Source organism: Peromyscus eremicus, chromosome 5, assembly GCF_949786415.1.
Source record: "Peromyscus eremicus chromosome 5, PerEre_H2_v1, whole genome shotgun sequence".
In the NCBI taxonomy this organism is placed as follows: domain Eukaryota; kingdom Metazoa; phylum Chordata; class Mammalia; order Rodentia; family Cricetidae; genus Peromyscus; species Peromyscus eremicus.
The window spans coordinates 79,122,425-79,136,994 of record NC_081420.1 but is presented as its reverse complement, the minus strand read 5'-3'; the positions used below and the strand labels follow the sequence as shown (position 1 = coordinate 79,136,994).

The window sequence follows — 14,570 nt, the reverse complement described above, 5'->3', positions numbered from 1 at the left end:
TCCTCCCATTCCAGCCTTTGTCTGTCTTGAGAGGTTGTTTTCCTCACTGCTCACTGTCCTGAGATGTCTGCTCTTGTAAAGAAGCACTGGCTGTACTCTGGCTTGTCTGCTGAGCCCAGATTTTATCCTGGTCAGTACTGAGAACCAAGCCCAGGGCCTGTGGCTGCTGGGCATTGATGACCATGGAGCTCATCTCCAATTCTTCAGGCTCTAGGGGCTGTTACCAGGTGACAAGATAAGAGTGATCCCCAGTAAACCTATGTATTCTGTTGTCTGGTCTCTAGTTAGCTGGAAGCGGGTAGGCCAGAGGAAAGCTGTGGACAGCTGTGTGAGACTGGGGACAGCAAGCTTGTGTTCTGTGTTCTTAGGATTCCTCATAATCAGGCCATTTGCTCTGAGGTCATTCTAATTTTAGCTGAATAATAAAAAGAAACACTTTTACATTGTCATATTATTTTGGAGGTTGGACCCTTTTTAGAGTCGGTTACTTTAGATCTTCTAATACCCTGTTAGATTGAATTGTATTGGAACGATAGTATTTTCATAACATCTCATTTCATCCATTGGTTTCTTCATGTGTGTTCAAGTCATAGTTTTGGTTTCTTCATGTGTGTTCAAGTCATAGTTTATTTTACCTCCCTGTTCATGGTTAGTCTTTCTTTTAGTCCCTTTCTTCAGAAGTCATTCTGGAAAACAGCAAATTGCCAGAAGGAGTAACAGTAAGTTACAAATCCTACTGCAAGAATGGGGTGAACGGGACAGGAGAAAATGGACGAAAGTGCTCCAACATCTCCATTGGAGATGAGGTATGTTGTGTAAGCATTTCCTGTGAAAAAGAAAAGATATCTGTAAAAAGACTTAATTTCGGGGCTGGAGAGATGGCTCTGTGGTTAAGAGCATTGGTTGTTCTTGCAGAAGACCAGGGTTTGATCCCCAGCATCCTTTTATGGTCATGGTGGCTCACAGCCACCTATAACTCCAGTTCCAAGGGATCTGATGCCTTCTTTTGACCTCTGTGGGCACTGTATGTACATGGTGCCAGATATGCATGCAGGCAAAACACCATACACAAAAATTAATCTTACAAAGTTAAAAAAATTAATTTTGTATATGAGAAAAATTAAACAGATAGTTTTTGAAATATTTTTTATATTCATTGTTAAGTTTGTTAATCTGTTTTTTTCCCCTTTAAGGTTCAATTTGAAATAAGTATTACTGCAAATAAATGTCCAAATAAGGAGTCTGAAACCATTAAAATTAAGCCTCTGGGCTTCACTGAAGAAGTAGAGGTTATTCTTCAGTTCATCTGCAAGTGTGATTGCCAAAGCCATGGCATCCCAGCAAGTCCCAAGTGCCACGAGGGGAACGGGACGTTCGAGTGTGGAGCCTGCAGGTGAGTGCGGCCTTGCTGCAGCAGGACAGACATCTGGGCAGCTTGACTGGGGAGCCTGTAGAAAATCAGATCATAAACCCTTGGTTCCAGTGGCTTCCTCACAAACTAGGATCTCTCTGTTCTCCACAGTGAAGCTTTAGCTAGGGAAGCCGTGTGTCCCCAGGTTCTCAGGGCAGTCTTTGGGCTTTGCTTTCCTGATGGCAGCCCCAGTTCTCTGCAGCAAAACACATCTGGGGAAAAAAAAAGACAGAACTATGTTTCCGAGAAATGGTGAAACCGGTAGGGTGACTTTCTTTTTGAATTTTGTTTTACTTTGAGAAAGGACCTTGCTTTGTATTCTAGGATGACCCCAAGTCTGTTATCCCACTGTCTTAGTACTTGGGTTATAGGCAGAGACCGCTACTGCCAGTGTTAACTGACAGTTCTGTCTGTGAATTAGTTAGCAAGGAAAAGCAGGGCTTACCTTGTACTGCATTAATTTTGTATTGCTGGAATAAAGAGAAAACAGTACTTAAAGTGTACGTTTATTTATTTGTGTGTGTGTGTGTGTGTGTACACCCACGTGTCATGGCGGGCTTGTGGAGGTGAAGATAGTTTTGGGAGTTGGTTGTCCATCTACCATGTCAATCTCAGGGATTGAATTCAGGTTGTCAGGTTTGGTGGCGAGTGCCTTTACCCCCTGAGCCCTCTCACCAGCCCCCTCGGCTACTTTTTAAATTAAAAATTAAACTGTGTTCATAATACAGCCTTTTCTTTAAAACAATAGAACATTTAAATCTAAATGTCAGTCCTACATCACCGTGGTTTTGATTATTGACCCAAGAAAAATGAACAGCTATGTTTACCATCAATTTTAAGTTGCTCCCCTCACCCCCCCCCTCACCGCCCCCCAAGATAGGGTTTCTCTGTGTAACAGCCTGGGCTATCCTGGAACTTGCTTTGTAGACCAGGCTGGCCTTGAACTCACAGAGATCTGCTTGGCTCTGCCTCCTGAGTGCTGGGATTAAAGGTATGTGCAACCATAGTCTGGCTGCCATCAATTTTTAATTGCCCATTAACTAATAATGTAAATATTGTCTTTTTCTGTGTTGTATATTTCTTTTTTGAGTCGTTCGTAGTGATGTTACACCTTTAATCCCCGCACTGGGGAGGCAGAGGCAGGCGGATCTCTGGCTTCAAAGCCAGCTGGTCTACAGAGAACCTTATTTCCTGAAAAATGAGTTTTGTTTTACTTTTCCATGTGCTTTGTTTACTTGTTTGTTGCTAGAGTGTTTTCATTTTGGTCGGAATGGTTCCTTGCTGAAGATGAGTTTCCCCGAGGCTGTGTTCCATAAGAACTTGAGTTGCTGCTGTGTGTGTGCATGTGTATGTATGTGTAAACACAGTGCGCTTCTCTCTCTCATGTCTGCATGTGTGGGGTGGCCGTCTTTACCTGATACTTGGCTAGTGTGAGGAGATTGTTACATTTTGCTTTATGTGGCTGTGTTTGGATCTTTCCACAGGTGCAACGAGGGGCGTGTTGGGAGGCACTGTGAATGTAGCACAGATGAAGTGAACAGTGAAGACATGGACGCTTACTGCAGGAAAGAGAACAGCTCAGAAATCTGCAGCAACAATGGAGAATGTGTCTGCGGACAGTGTGTGTGTAGGAAGAGAGATAATACAAATGAAATTTACTCTGGCAAATTCTGCGAGTGTGATAACTTCAACTGTGATAGGTCCAATGGCTTGATTTGTGGGGGTGAGTAAGCACCAGTAGTGGCTACACAGTGCAGGTCCCCTAGTGAGGTCAGCTATCTCCGGAGTCACCGGGTGAACACACAGAAAGGGGCAGCAGTTAGGGCAGGCCTTCCATTAGATTGGCTTTCTCTGTGGTGTGGCTTGTTTTTATATTGCAATGGTACATTTTATCATAATTTTGAAAAACGATGTTTTCGTTGCAGGAAATGGTGTTTGCAGGTGTCGTGTGTGTGAATGCTATCCCAATTACACTGGCAGTGCATGTGACTGTTCCTTGGACACTGCTCCATGTGTAGCAACAAATGGTCAGATCTGCAATGGCCGGGGCGTCTGTGAGTGTGGTGCCTGTAAGTGCACAGATCCCAAGTTTCAAGGGCCAACCTGTGAGACGTGTCAGACCTGCCTTGGTGTCTGTGCAGAGCACAAGTAAGTACTGCCTAGCTGCTTCCCATAGTTACACTCACTTTGCTGACCTTTGCATCTGTTGTTACACCACTAGAGCCAGAGGAGAGTGCCAGTACATTACACTTCAAGGAGAACATTTGCTGTTTTCATGTAGCCCATTTTTTATGTCCTAAAAATTCTTAATAGTGAGTGTGGACTGTGTAACACTGAAGTGTCATGTGAGTTGTGCTGGGTTTTTGTTTTTGATTTTAATCTGAAGTCTTTGTATGTATTTATAAGTATTGATATGATGAGTCTGTGATGTTACTTTATGTAATTGGCACTACTGTCGTTCATTTTTAAGCTTTAGTGGTAGGGATCGAGCTCTGAGCTCTACCACAGAGGCATACTCTGGCCTAGTTGCTACCTTTGCCTCAGGAGAATGGAAGGTTTTTCTCCTTAGTAAACTCTTACACCAATAATACATGGCGTAAGTTATTGTGGTTTTATGTTACGTATTTAATGTGTGACATAGGTCCAGTTTTATTACCTGTACTTTAATTTTATGCCATGGAGGTGTGTATACATACATGTGTATGTGTATGCATGGAGGTCAGACAACCTTGGGTTGTTGTTTCTCAGGAGCCCTTCTACCTTTGTTTACCACAGGTTTTTTCATTTACCTGGGACTTTGTCAAGTAGGCTAGGACAAGAATCCACCTACTCGTCTTCCCTCACTGGAATTACAAACGTGTGCCCTCATGCCTGGCCTTTTATGTGGGTTCTAGTGATCTGAACTCAGGGCCTCATGCTTGTGAGGCAGACACCTTATGAACTGAGCCATCTTTGCAGCCCCACCTTTATTTTTTTATTGTGATTTAATTATCATTTTGGAGACTAGCATTTTTTTGTAAACCTATTAATGGGAAATTTATTGTAAGAAAAATACAAGTGTTAGCATTGACTTGGAAAATGGACTCGGTTTACTTATAATTGTTATAAAGCTCAACTGCTGGTTTGTTCACTGAAACATGTTGAATTATGTTAATACTTTTTATAAAATTTACACCAGTTTAGAATGAGAGACCTTGCTATTGAGCATGGGCTGTCCTTGAACTTGAGATCCTTCTGCCTCAGCTCCCCATGCTGGACTGCTAGGACCCATGCTTGACACCACCAAGGGCTCAGACTAGATTTTTACATATGGTCCCCCATGTCTGCAGTATGCTAGTTGGTAGTCTTGGGGATACCTGTTACAGGTTTGTCATGGACATGTGGGTGTCTTTACAAAAGCAATCCACTATGCAGGCCTCCCTGGCATCTGCACAGCACCCACAGCTATGCCAGAGGCTTCTTGAGTGCTCTGCCACCAGTAGACTTGGTCCAGGGTGGGTCTGGAGAACACCTTATTTGCCCCTTCCTTTTTGACAGCAGCCTTGCCAGCCAGGATGATGCTGGCCTCAGCTTGGCTGAGGCTGCTGAAAATGGGGCTCTCTTGTGGAACACATTGCCTCTATTCCCTCTGAGCTTATGCTGCCCTCAGGTCAGTGTGGCCATTAGTTTAGCCTATGAAGTACTCTAAACACATCTTACGACATGCTAAGTGTACCGATTTCTGTCTTAGAGAATGTGTTCAGTGCAGAGCCTTCAATAAAGGAGAAAAGAAAGACACGTGTGCACAGGAGTGCTCCCACTTCAACCTCACGAAGGTGGAAAGCAGAGACAAGCTGCCCCAGCCAGTGCAGGTCTATCCCGTGACCCACTGCAAGGAGAAGGACGTTGATGACTGCTGGTTCTATTTCACCTACTCAGTGAATGGCAACAACGAAGCCATCGTGCATGTGGTGGAGACTCCAGGTAGAAGTTGAGAGATGCCTTGCTTCTGTGCTGGCTTATTGCTGGCCTCTGACATCAGAAACAGCCTGGGTTCTTACTATTTAAGCTTACATTGGGAAGTTTTCTCTCAAAGGTTAAAGTAGAATTTAGCTAATTATATCACAACTAAGGAGGAGAGATCAAGTTCGAAGTTTCCTGAGTGGAGCACTAATGCAGTAATCTGTCCATAGACACAACAATGTTGATGATACTTACTTAAATCTGAGTTCAGTTCAGCTTTAGGTATTGGGAGAGGTTTTCTTAAAGATGTGACTGATGTTGGATTTGTTCAACTTCCCCCAAATTAAGCACGTTTTACCTTTTTTTTTTCTAGTAGCCTTTGTAGATTCTTTGTCATTCTTTATTATTAGTGCATGGTTTTGTTTTTGTGTTTTTTGTTTTTTGTTTTTTTGGGGTGGACATATTTTAGAGCATATGATAAGCATCTGTTTAATGTTACAAAAACTGTCCAACTTTTTAGTTTAAAAAAAAGAAATATATTTCTTTTGTGTGTATGTGTGTGTGGGGGGGGAGGGGGGGAACTCACTTTATAGATCAGGCTGGCCTCAAACTCACAGAGATCCGCTTGGCTCTGCTTCCCGAGTGCTGGGATTAAAGGCGTGTGCCACCACTGGCCGGCAAACATAATATTCTTTTTTTTTTTTTTTTTTTTTTTGGTTTTTCAAGACAGGGTTTCTTTGTGTAGCTTTGCGCCTTTTCCTGGAACTCGCTTTGGAGACCAGGCTGGCCTCGAACTCACAAAGATCCGCCTTCCTCTGCCTCCTGAGTGCTGGGATTAAAGGCGTGCGCCACCACCGCCCGGCCAAACATAATATTCTTAATTACATATAAGCTTGTCATCATTTTTGATGCTGTTAGGATTCTTAAATTTTTCAGTCTTTAGGGAAAGAAATATATTCTATAACCCCCAAATAAATGACCTGATGGTTGTATTTCCTGCTGTCTTGTAAGCTCCCTTGTTAGAACCTTAGTAATTTGTTTGTTTGTTTGAGACAGGGTCTCACTATGTAGTTCAGGCTGGCCTCAAACTCATAGAAATCCACCTGTATCTTGAGATTAAAGGTACATGCCACCATACCGGGCCTATAACCTAGTAGCTTTTAGATAGGTTTTGGGGATAGTGTGCAGTCTCTTGAGTTTTTAGCTCTTTATGGTCACAAGAACTTTGTGTATACTCAGTCCTTGTATGCTCACCTTTAACCTTTTCATTTGCAGACTGTCCTACTGGTCCTGACATCATTCCAATTGTAGCAGGTGTGGTTGCTGGGATTGTTCTCATTGGCCTTGCCTTGCTGCTTATTTGGAAGCTTTTAATGATAATCCATGACAGAAGAGAATTTGCTAAATTTGAAAAGGAGAAAATGAATGCCAAATGGGACACGGTAAGTTATGAAACAGCTACTGAGAAGTAAGTTGGCTCATGAAGTATATGTAACTTTAACGGTGAAACTGACCTTTGAAGTCCTCTTTAATATTTCATTCCCCAAAGTTCATTATTCAGAGAGTTTGCATTTGCTGAAAACTAGAAGCTTCCTTTTGCAGTAAAACATTTATGAGGATATATATTTTATGTATGTAGTGGCCAGTGTTTTTAGTTCTTTAATAGGTCTGATTCTAAATATGCTCTGCTCATTTGTCTACTGTAAAATAGAATCTCAAGTGACTTCACCAGTGTCTCAATCTACACTAAAGAAAGAACCCCCCCACCCCCACTACATGCATCCAACATGATTCTCTTCATGTGACTTCTGGGAAATACAACCAGATCAGTGATTCTGGGGATAGAATGATGGGAGGGTGACCAGAAAGGCCCTCTTGGGCCCTTCTTGGGATGAGTTCTACAGTAGGTGTGTTTGTGCATTTGGAAATACTTGGCCTGAACTTAAGGTATATTTTGTTCTGTTCAGATTGTATGTCTGTAAAATTTACATAATAGAAACACAGGCTTTGACTGGTGTGTGCTAATTCAGGGCTTTCAGAATAGAGTCAGGTGGTTGGCTAAATGTTGGCCCTTGTATATTCACATTTTGACACAAGAAAGAGTTGATGTCTTCAGTCAATATTCTTAAGTTGTAATACAAATAGTCATGTGCCTTTTACTACAGTTAGGTTAGGTTTTTTTAAAATTTAGAAATTTCAGAAGTCTAGAAATAGAGTTTCATTTTATGGTATTTATACACACTACATACCAATTTTCTTTCTGATGAAATCACTAGAAACTATTTCTTTCACTTTAGCAAGAAAATCCGATTTACAAGAGTCCTATTAATAATTTCAAGAATCCAAACTATGGACGTAAAGCTGGTCTCTGAGTTGCCGTTCGTATTTCCTTCCACTTTCTATCCTCGCATGTGAACTTGTGTCTTCACTACTGCACCATGTGTGTTTCTCAGCATCCCTGCTGTTGTCTGGCTTCATGTATGTGGCTGTCTGTGGCTTCTCTCATATGTTAACTTAGTGCTTGGAAGGACTTTACAAAAAGTAGGTATAGAAGCAGCCTCCATGTTGGTGGAGAGAGAGAACGTTTGCAGTCAGGCAGCTTGTTCAGCCCTAGCCCTTCTGCTTAGTGAACAGAGCAGCCCTGAGCTCTGTCACCTCCCTGGGGCTGCCCTTCTTATATCTTCGGGGTGGGGGGTGGGAGGTTAATGCTGTTAACCATCACGTGGGGTGGCTGTATGAGGCAGTTGGAGTACAGTCCACCCAATCTCCGATACAGTCCTATTTTAGAAGGTTGTTACATAGTGTATCACCTCTTGGATTTGAATAGTGAAATGGAATGTGAAATCAAAATTGCAAAACCAAGGCTAAAACCATAGTATAGTGTTTGTATTGTTCACAATTACAATTCATAGAAAGATTCTGAGATTTTTTTAGTTCTTGAGTATGTGGGAATTCCACTGAGAAGCAAAATACTGCTGTATGTTTCTTACTAGTTATTAAATGGTTCTGACTTCCAAGTTTAAAACAGAAAATTTTTGTTGCTTATTTTTTATTTAATTTTTGCTTGACAATGCCTTATTATGTAGCCCTGGTTAACCTAGAACTTGTTGTATAGACAGGCAGGACTTGAATTCACAGAGATACACCCCTTTTTGCCTCTCTTAAAACTCTCCCTGGGCTGGAGAGATGGCTCAGCAGTTAGAGCACTGTCTGCTCTTCCAGAGGTCCTGAGTTCAGTTCCCAGCAACCACATGGTGGCTCACAACCATAGTGTGGTCTGATGCCCTCTTCTGGCATAAAGTCATGCATGCAAATAGAGCACTCTTAGACATAAATAAATAAATGTTAAAAAACAAAAAAAACTCTCCTGTAAAAAGGATTGCATTAGCATCAAATTCTTTTCTCACGTTGGATAGATCCAGGATTCATGTTTTCTCATCTCCACTTTGTATAGACAGTGATAGTGTTGATGATAGCTACAGGGTCTTCCTGTGTTTCAGGAATGTTTCTCAGTGCCCTGTATTCTTTGTTAGTCATAAAACAGTGGGAGCTATCTTTATTCCCATTTTATGTAAGAGAAGAGTAAGGCAGAGAAGCCAGGTTCATACAGAGGTTACTGAAAAGACTGTCGGGTTCTAATACTTATTCCTGTCCTCTGCCCTGCGCCTGTCAGCAGGTGGGCAGCCACATTCTTTGGGAGAGCGTTACCTGGTTAGGAAGGAATAGAGCACTTTACAGAGCTGCCATTTGGACTCTGTTGTGACTTGGGGCAGTGTTGCTGGGCAAGCGTCCTGGGGGAATCACTTTCCTACACAGAACTCAGCACTGCTGTTAGGATTACTTATCTGCTAGTGAACTTTGAAAGCACAATTGAAAGCACCATCCCCCAGCCCTATACTTACTCAGTTATGAATCAGTCAATTAATAAAAATGGACTTGCAGGAAACTCCAATTATGGGAATGTTTTGTATGTTTAAGGGACACAGGAAGTAGCAATAATACTAGAAATCATGACTTGCTGGATCTCTTTTATTGCTAAGAAGGATTTATTTAAGGTTTAGCTTGTTGGTAGAAAGTTATTGTTAAGCTCACATGTATTTGAAAACTTGATGTGTTCTTTCATTCTCACTTTACAGAAGTAGGAAAACTGATTAGCTAGTCAAATTACTAGGGTTTTATATATTTCTTTCCTTTATGGAAACAATCAGGTATTAACAATTTAATAGAGTTACTTCTCACAGAAGAATTTCCACTTGTTTTACTGAGGTGAATATTTGCCCTTTCTGTACATTTAATGGCACTTTGAGTAAATAATCAGTAGTTACTATTTATACTTAATGTTTATATTCTTGATTTAATTTTTAGCTATAGTATACCTTCTTCAGCTAAAATAAGGATTTCAAACAATTAAAAAAGCAAGGGTTTCTTAAATTTTATTTGCATATTATTGAAATGTAAGAAAATTTATGGCTATAGATTATATATCCTAAGATGTTTTCTTAATAAAAATTATAGTAGAAATTAACAATAAAAATTAATGAGAGTCAATCGGTCAGAAAAAAATCATACAAAACCATTTTTGTGATATGGGACCAAGACTTCTCACCAATTAATTATACCATCAGCAGACACTGTAATTGTGTGAGCATATAATGCTGCCATGTGGGGCATTGAAAAAATGGTCAGGCCTGTCCTTCCTGCCGTGGATTTCAAACCCCCAGTTTGCGTTGTACACCTCACACACCATGTACATGGCATTTCACAGCCACACTGTCAGCTGCTCCGAGTGACAGACGAGGGACGCACGGTAGAGGGTAGCCTCCACCTCAGAAGCAAACGTGCTTTGGCTTCCTGGGCAGGGGCTGTGCCCTGAGTGACTCGACTAATCTGAATTACTTTAGTTTACCTCCATTTAAACTGATGCCTAATACAAATAGTGAGTTTAATTTTATCTCTAACTTGCATGTTAAACTTTTGTGTGATTGGACTTTGAAATAATAAATATGTTTGTGTGTATGGCAAAGCAAACTTCTCCAAAGGTAAGTTTTTTTCTATATAAATTCTGCCTTAGACTCTGTGGCAATTAATAGTGAACTTCTCTTTTTTTATGTTTTGCTTTGTTTTGTTCCCTTATAATTCTTAAGCACTAAATATTAGATTATGTTAAGTGCATTAACTGAAAGGAAATGATTCTACCCACAGTGGGCATCCCACCTTAATTAACTTAATCAGTATAATCCCCCCCCAGACATGGCCTATCTCCCACATGATTTTCGATGTCATTACATTGACATTGACATTAACCATCTATTCTGGTTTGCATTGTGTTGTGTGATAAACACCATGACCCAGAGCACCCTGGAAGCAAATGACAGGGTTTACTTGGCTTACAGGTTATTATAGCCCATCATCAAGGGAAGCCAAAGTGGAACTCAGGGCAGGAACCTGGAGGCAGGAACTGAAGCAGAGACCACCAGAGGAATTGTTACTGCTGTGTACTGGCGTACTTTCCCTGGCTTGCTCAGCTACCTTTCTTATACAGCCCAGGCCTACCTACCCAGGGGTGGCACCCACCCTCACCGCCCTCCCCCAACCCCGTGGGCTGGGCTCTCCTACACTAATTAGAAATCAAGAAAATGCCCCAAAGACGTCCACAGGCCAGTATGATGGAGACAATTCCTTAATTAAGGTTCCCTCTCCCAAAAAGACCTCAGTTTGTGTCAAGTTGACAAAAACTAACCCACGTCCCAGTGCAAATCCTCCGTACTCAGTAGAGTTAGGTTTGAGGAGTGGGAGTGAGGGTCAGGTATTGCTCCTGTTCTGACTGTATTCACAGAGCTGCTGCCATCTTGTGGATGCTCACCTTGCCCTCAGGGCTGAGTCCACACTGCCTTCCTCTCTTGTCTCTGCTCCATTCCCAGCACCTCAGAACACATTGTATGTATGTTGTATGAATTGTATGTATCTACCTAGATAGGGCATTCTTTGCTCTATACCTTTGCTTTGTTTATATTTCTATTTGTTTTTAATAATTTATTTGTAGTCAGTTTCTCTGTGAAAGTATTCCAAAACTTCTCATGTTGATCTCCCTTTCTAGTACTGTTCTCATGTATATAATTCTGTTTTGAACTCTGTCAGATCACCTTCTTTCATATCTTCACACACCATATACTATACTCTCATCCAGGGTAGAGTTGTGATTTGTAATTATGATTGCTATTGCTCTGCTTAAAACACCACAGTCAGTATGTTTTTTAGTCTTGAGAAATGTTTGTGGCTTTGAGTCACTTGCTGAATTCGCAGTGGTCCTCACTCAAGACAAGAACTGTGATCTGCAGCATCCTTAGGCTGTTGAAGACTAGTAATTTCCTGAAGAATGGTAATGAGTCAACATTCTAGCATATGTTTGCACAGTGCCTTAGGTGACACTGACAGACAGGAATCAGTCAGTTCTGTAGCAGATCCCAGGAGCACAGTGCCTTCCCTGGGGACAAAGCCAGCTGCCCCGTTTGATTATCAAGTGCTCCTGTGCATTAGGCTGTGGAGTCAGGTCCTCAGTGCTTCTTCAAGTTGGGTACCAGTCCTTCCGAGGAGCCTCTGATGGCAGCTGTGGAGGCCATTTGTGATGCAGCTCTCCAGGATGGTGGACTGGAGTCAGAGCACAACATTCCAATAGCCCAGGACTCCTGGGGCAAGGGTGTCCTTTTCATTTCTGTGTCAGACAGTGTCTCTGCCACCAAAACAGTGACACTAGACATTGGAAGTGACTTCTTAAGAAAACTGCTGCTTTTGATAGTGTTTTGGGGCGCTGTGGTTTTTAGAGAGTAACTGGTGATTTTTGTTTGTTTTAGGGTGAAAATCCTATTTACAAGAGTGCCGTGACAACTGTGGTGAATCCGAAGTACGAGGGAAAATGAGTCCTCCTCAGGCCGAGTTTGCAACACCGAGCTCACAGCAGCATCGTCTTAGTCACGTAGGGTAGCTTTGGGGCTCTGTGGCCAGGGGCTTAGTCACGTGCAGGTTTGGAAAATGTACAATATGTATAATTTTTTATTTTTTATTATTTTGAAAATAATGTTATAATCCATGCCAGGGACTGACAGAAGACTTGAGAAAGGATCTTTATCCTTGTCAGCTGAGGTCACAGTGTGCCTTTTTAACCCTTCCTCCCGGATCCCTGGGATCAAGCTCTTAGTGCATTAAGTGACACTGCTAGGGCGAAGGCAGGGCAGAGTTGAATTGAAGCAGCAGCCTCACAAGAGACTGAGCTCAGCCAGGGCTGCTTGCACGGAGTCCAAAGTGCAGTCCGGCTGGCAGCTTGGGGCCTGCTTCAGCCTGCTGGCTGCCCACTGGGCATGCCCAGTGATGCATCTGAAAGACAGATATGCTGACAGTTTCCAATTAAATAATTTTGACACAGTTGATTTACAGGGGCCATTGGGAAAATTCAGAGAGGTGGAAGGAAAAACTTAGCTTTAAAACCTGTGTGCCATTATGAGTTACTTGATCTTGTAACTCTGATGCCTTCTCTTATAAATCCAAGCTTGGATAAAAGTCCTGGGAACTTCTCTGCTAAGGAGTCCCTGATTTAGCACTATTCACATAAAGGCCATAATTTTCAAAGCATTTGCTGAACGGGAACCTTTTGGATGAGTTTATTTTACTTCACCGTTTTTGTTTAATTCCTGGTGCTCCTTTATCACCTCCTCTAATCTTTTAATGTGTCTGTTTGCAGTTTGGGGTTAAGACTTTGTATCATTACCTTTTCATTTACTTGGCTGTACATTTGCCTTTTTCACAAACACTCTAAGCTGTCCTGCTGCTTGCAGGGCTACAGGACCTGGGCAGGCCCCCTCAGCAATTCAACCACTGTGCGCTTTCTGAATTCGCCTTCCCTTCTGAGCTTGCTCTGTCTCATACTAGTCACAATCTTGTTTTAAGTGCCTTTTAATTTTGACAATGCTATTAACTGAAGTTATTTATTAAAATAAAAAGGCCTAAAATACTTACGTGGTTTGTTTTGGCTCTATATTTTTGTTAGTTTTGTGTGTGTAGTTTTTATGTGTTAAAAGGGGAAACACCTCAATCTGCTTACTAAGGCGCAGTGATTCATTTTAGACATGGGGAGCAGTCGGTAGAACAAATCACAGTTTCGTGTCCCCCTGAGTTGGGAGCTGTTTCATTCTTACATTAAGCAGAACTTTTTATGAACACCATAGACTACCAGTTGCTGGAGAACTAATATTTAGGAGAGGGGTGAGATTTTTTTGTTCCTAGGAAGAACTAAGAAATCTTACTTTCATCTGGTTTTAGTTTATTTTAATGTAAAACTGTATTTCCATAAAAACACTTGTGTAAGGTTTAGAAGGACTTGGGTTGGCAAGATGGCTTAGTGGGGAAGAGTTCTTGCTGTGGAGGCTGGTGATTGGAGGTCAGTCCTTAGAACTCATGCAAGGGTGAAGTAGAGAAGCAACCCCACAGACTTACCATCTGACCTCCACACATGTGCTGTGCATGTGCCTCTCACCCCAGATGCACACACAATAATACATTTTAAAAATTTGAAATAGAAGTATCTATTTCCTTCTTGGATATGCAACAGATGTCAGGATGATATGGGAAGGAATGGTTTGAAGTTTTCACTGTGGCTCCCTGAGGTGTTAGGGTAGAGATGCTTGCTACCCAGCCTGATGCCCTGAACTTGATTCCCACGACCCACATGGTAGAAGCGGAGAGTGGAACTCTAGAAGTTGTCCTCTGTCTCATGTATGTGCTCACAAGCACACACATGTGCATCCACGAATGCACATCCTACCCCATCCCCCCCGGACACAACAAATACATAAATAAATGTAAGTTTAAAAAGCTTCAAACTCACTATTTATGGTAAGTGGTATTCTTTTTATTTATTTCTCTTAAATGTGATTCCTAGTTTTGACTAAAAACAAATTTGATGGTAGAATTTACATTCTTGCTAGTTTGTAAGATCCATGAGAAAGGTCTTGTTCATGTCTTACCCTGTGTTACTTTAGTGGATCCTGTGTTCTGCTGTTCATAACCCTGCTTAGTCTACCAAATTTCCTTGTGCTTTTATATAATAAGCACATACATATATGGTTTATACATTTTCATTTCTAGAATGCAGCTCTTAACCTCATACCATAATAATGAAGTTTGTTTTCTACAGCACCCACCCCTCCCCAACACACATGTTGGT

At 41.7% G+C, this 14,570-nt stretch overlaps 1 protein-coding gene across 1 annotated transcript in view; it reads left to right on the top strand.

The window, feature by feature from the left end:
- Positions 1-13,362, top strand: part of Itgb1 (integrin subunit beta 1) — a 47,550-nt gene extending 34,188 nt beyond the window's left edge. The window contains exons 10-16 of the mRNA XM_059263779.1: positions 666-806; positions 1,194-1,393; positions 2,896-3,134; positions 3,337-3,559; positions 5,142-5,374; positions 6,629-6,795; positions 12,205-13,362. Coding sequence (XP_059119762.1) covers positions 666-806; positions 1,194-1,393; positions 2,896-3,134; positions 3,337-3,559; positions 5,142-5,374; positions 6,629-6,795; positions 12,205-12,270 — 1,269 coding nt within the window. The 3' untranslated portion in view covers positions 12,271-13,362. The remainder of the gene's footprint in view (positions 1-665; positions 807-1,193; positions 1,394-2,895; positions 3,135-3,336; positions 3,560-5,141; positions 5,375-6,628; positions 6,796-12,204) is intronic.
- Positions 13,363-14,570: the final 1,208 nt, after the last annotated feature.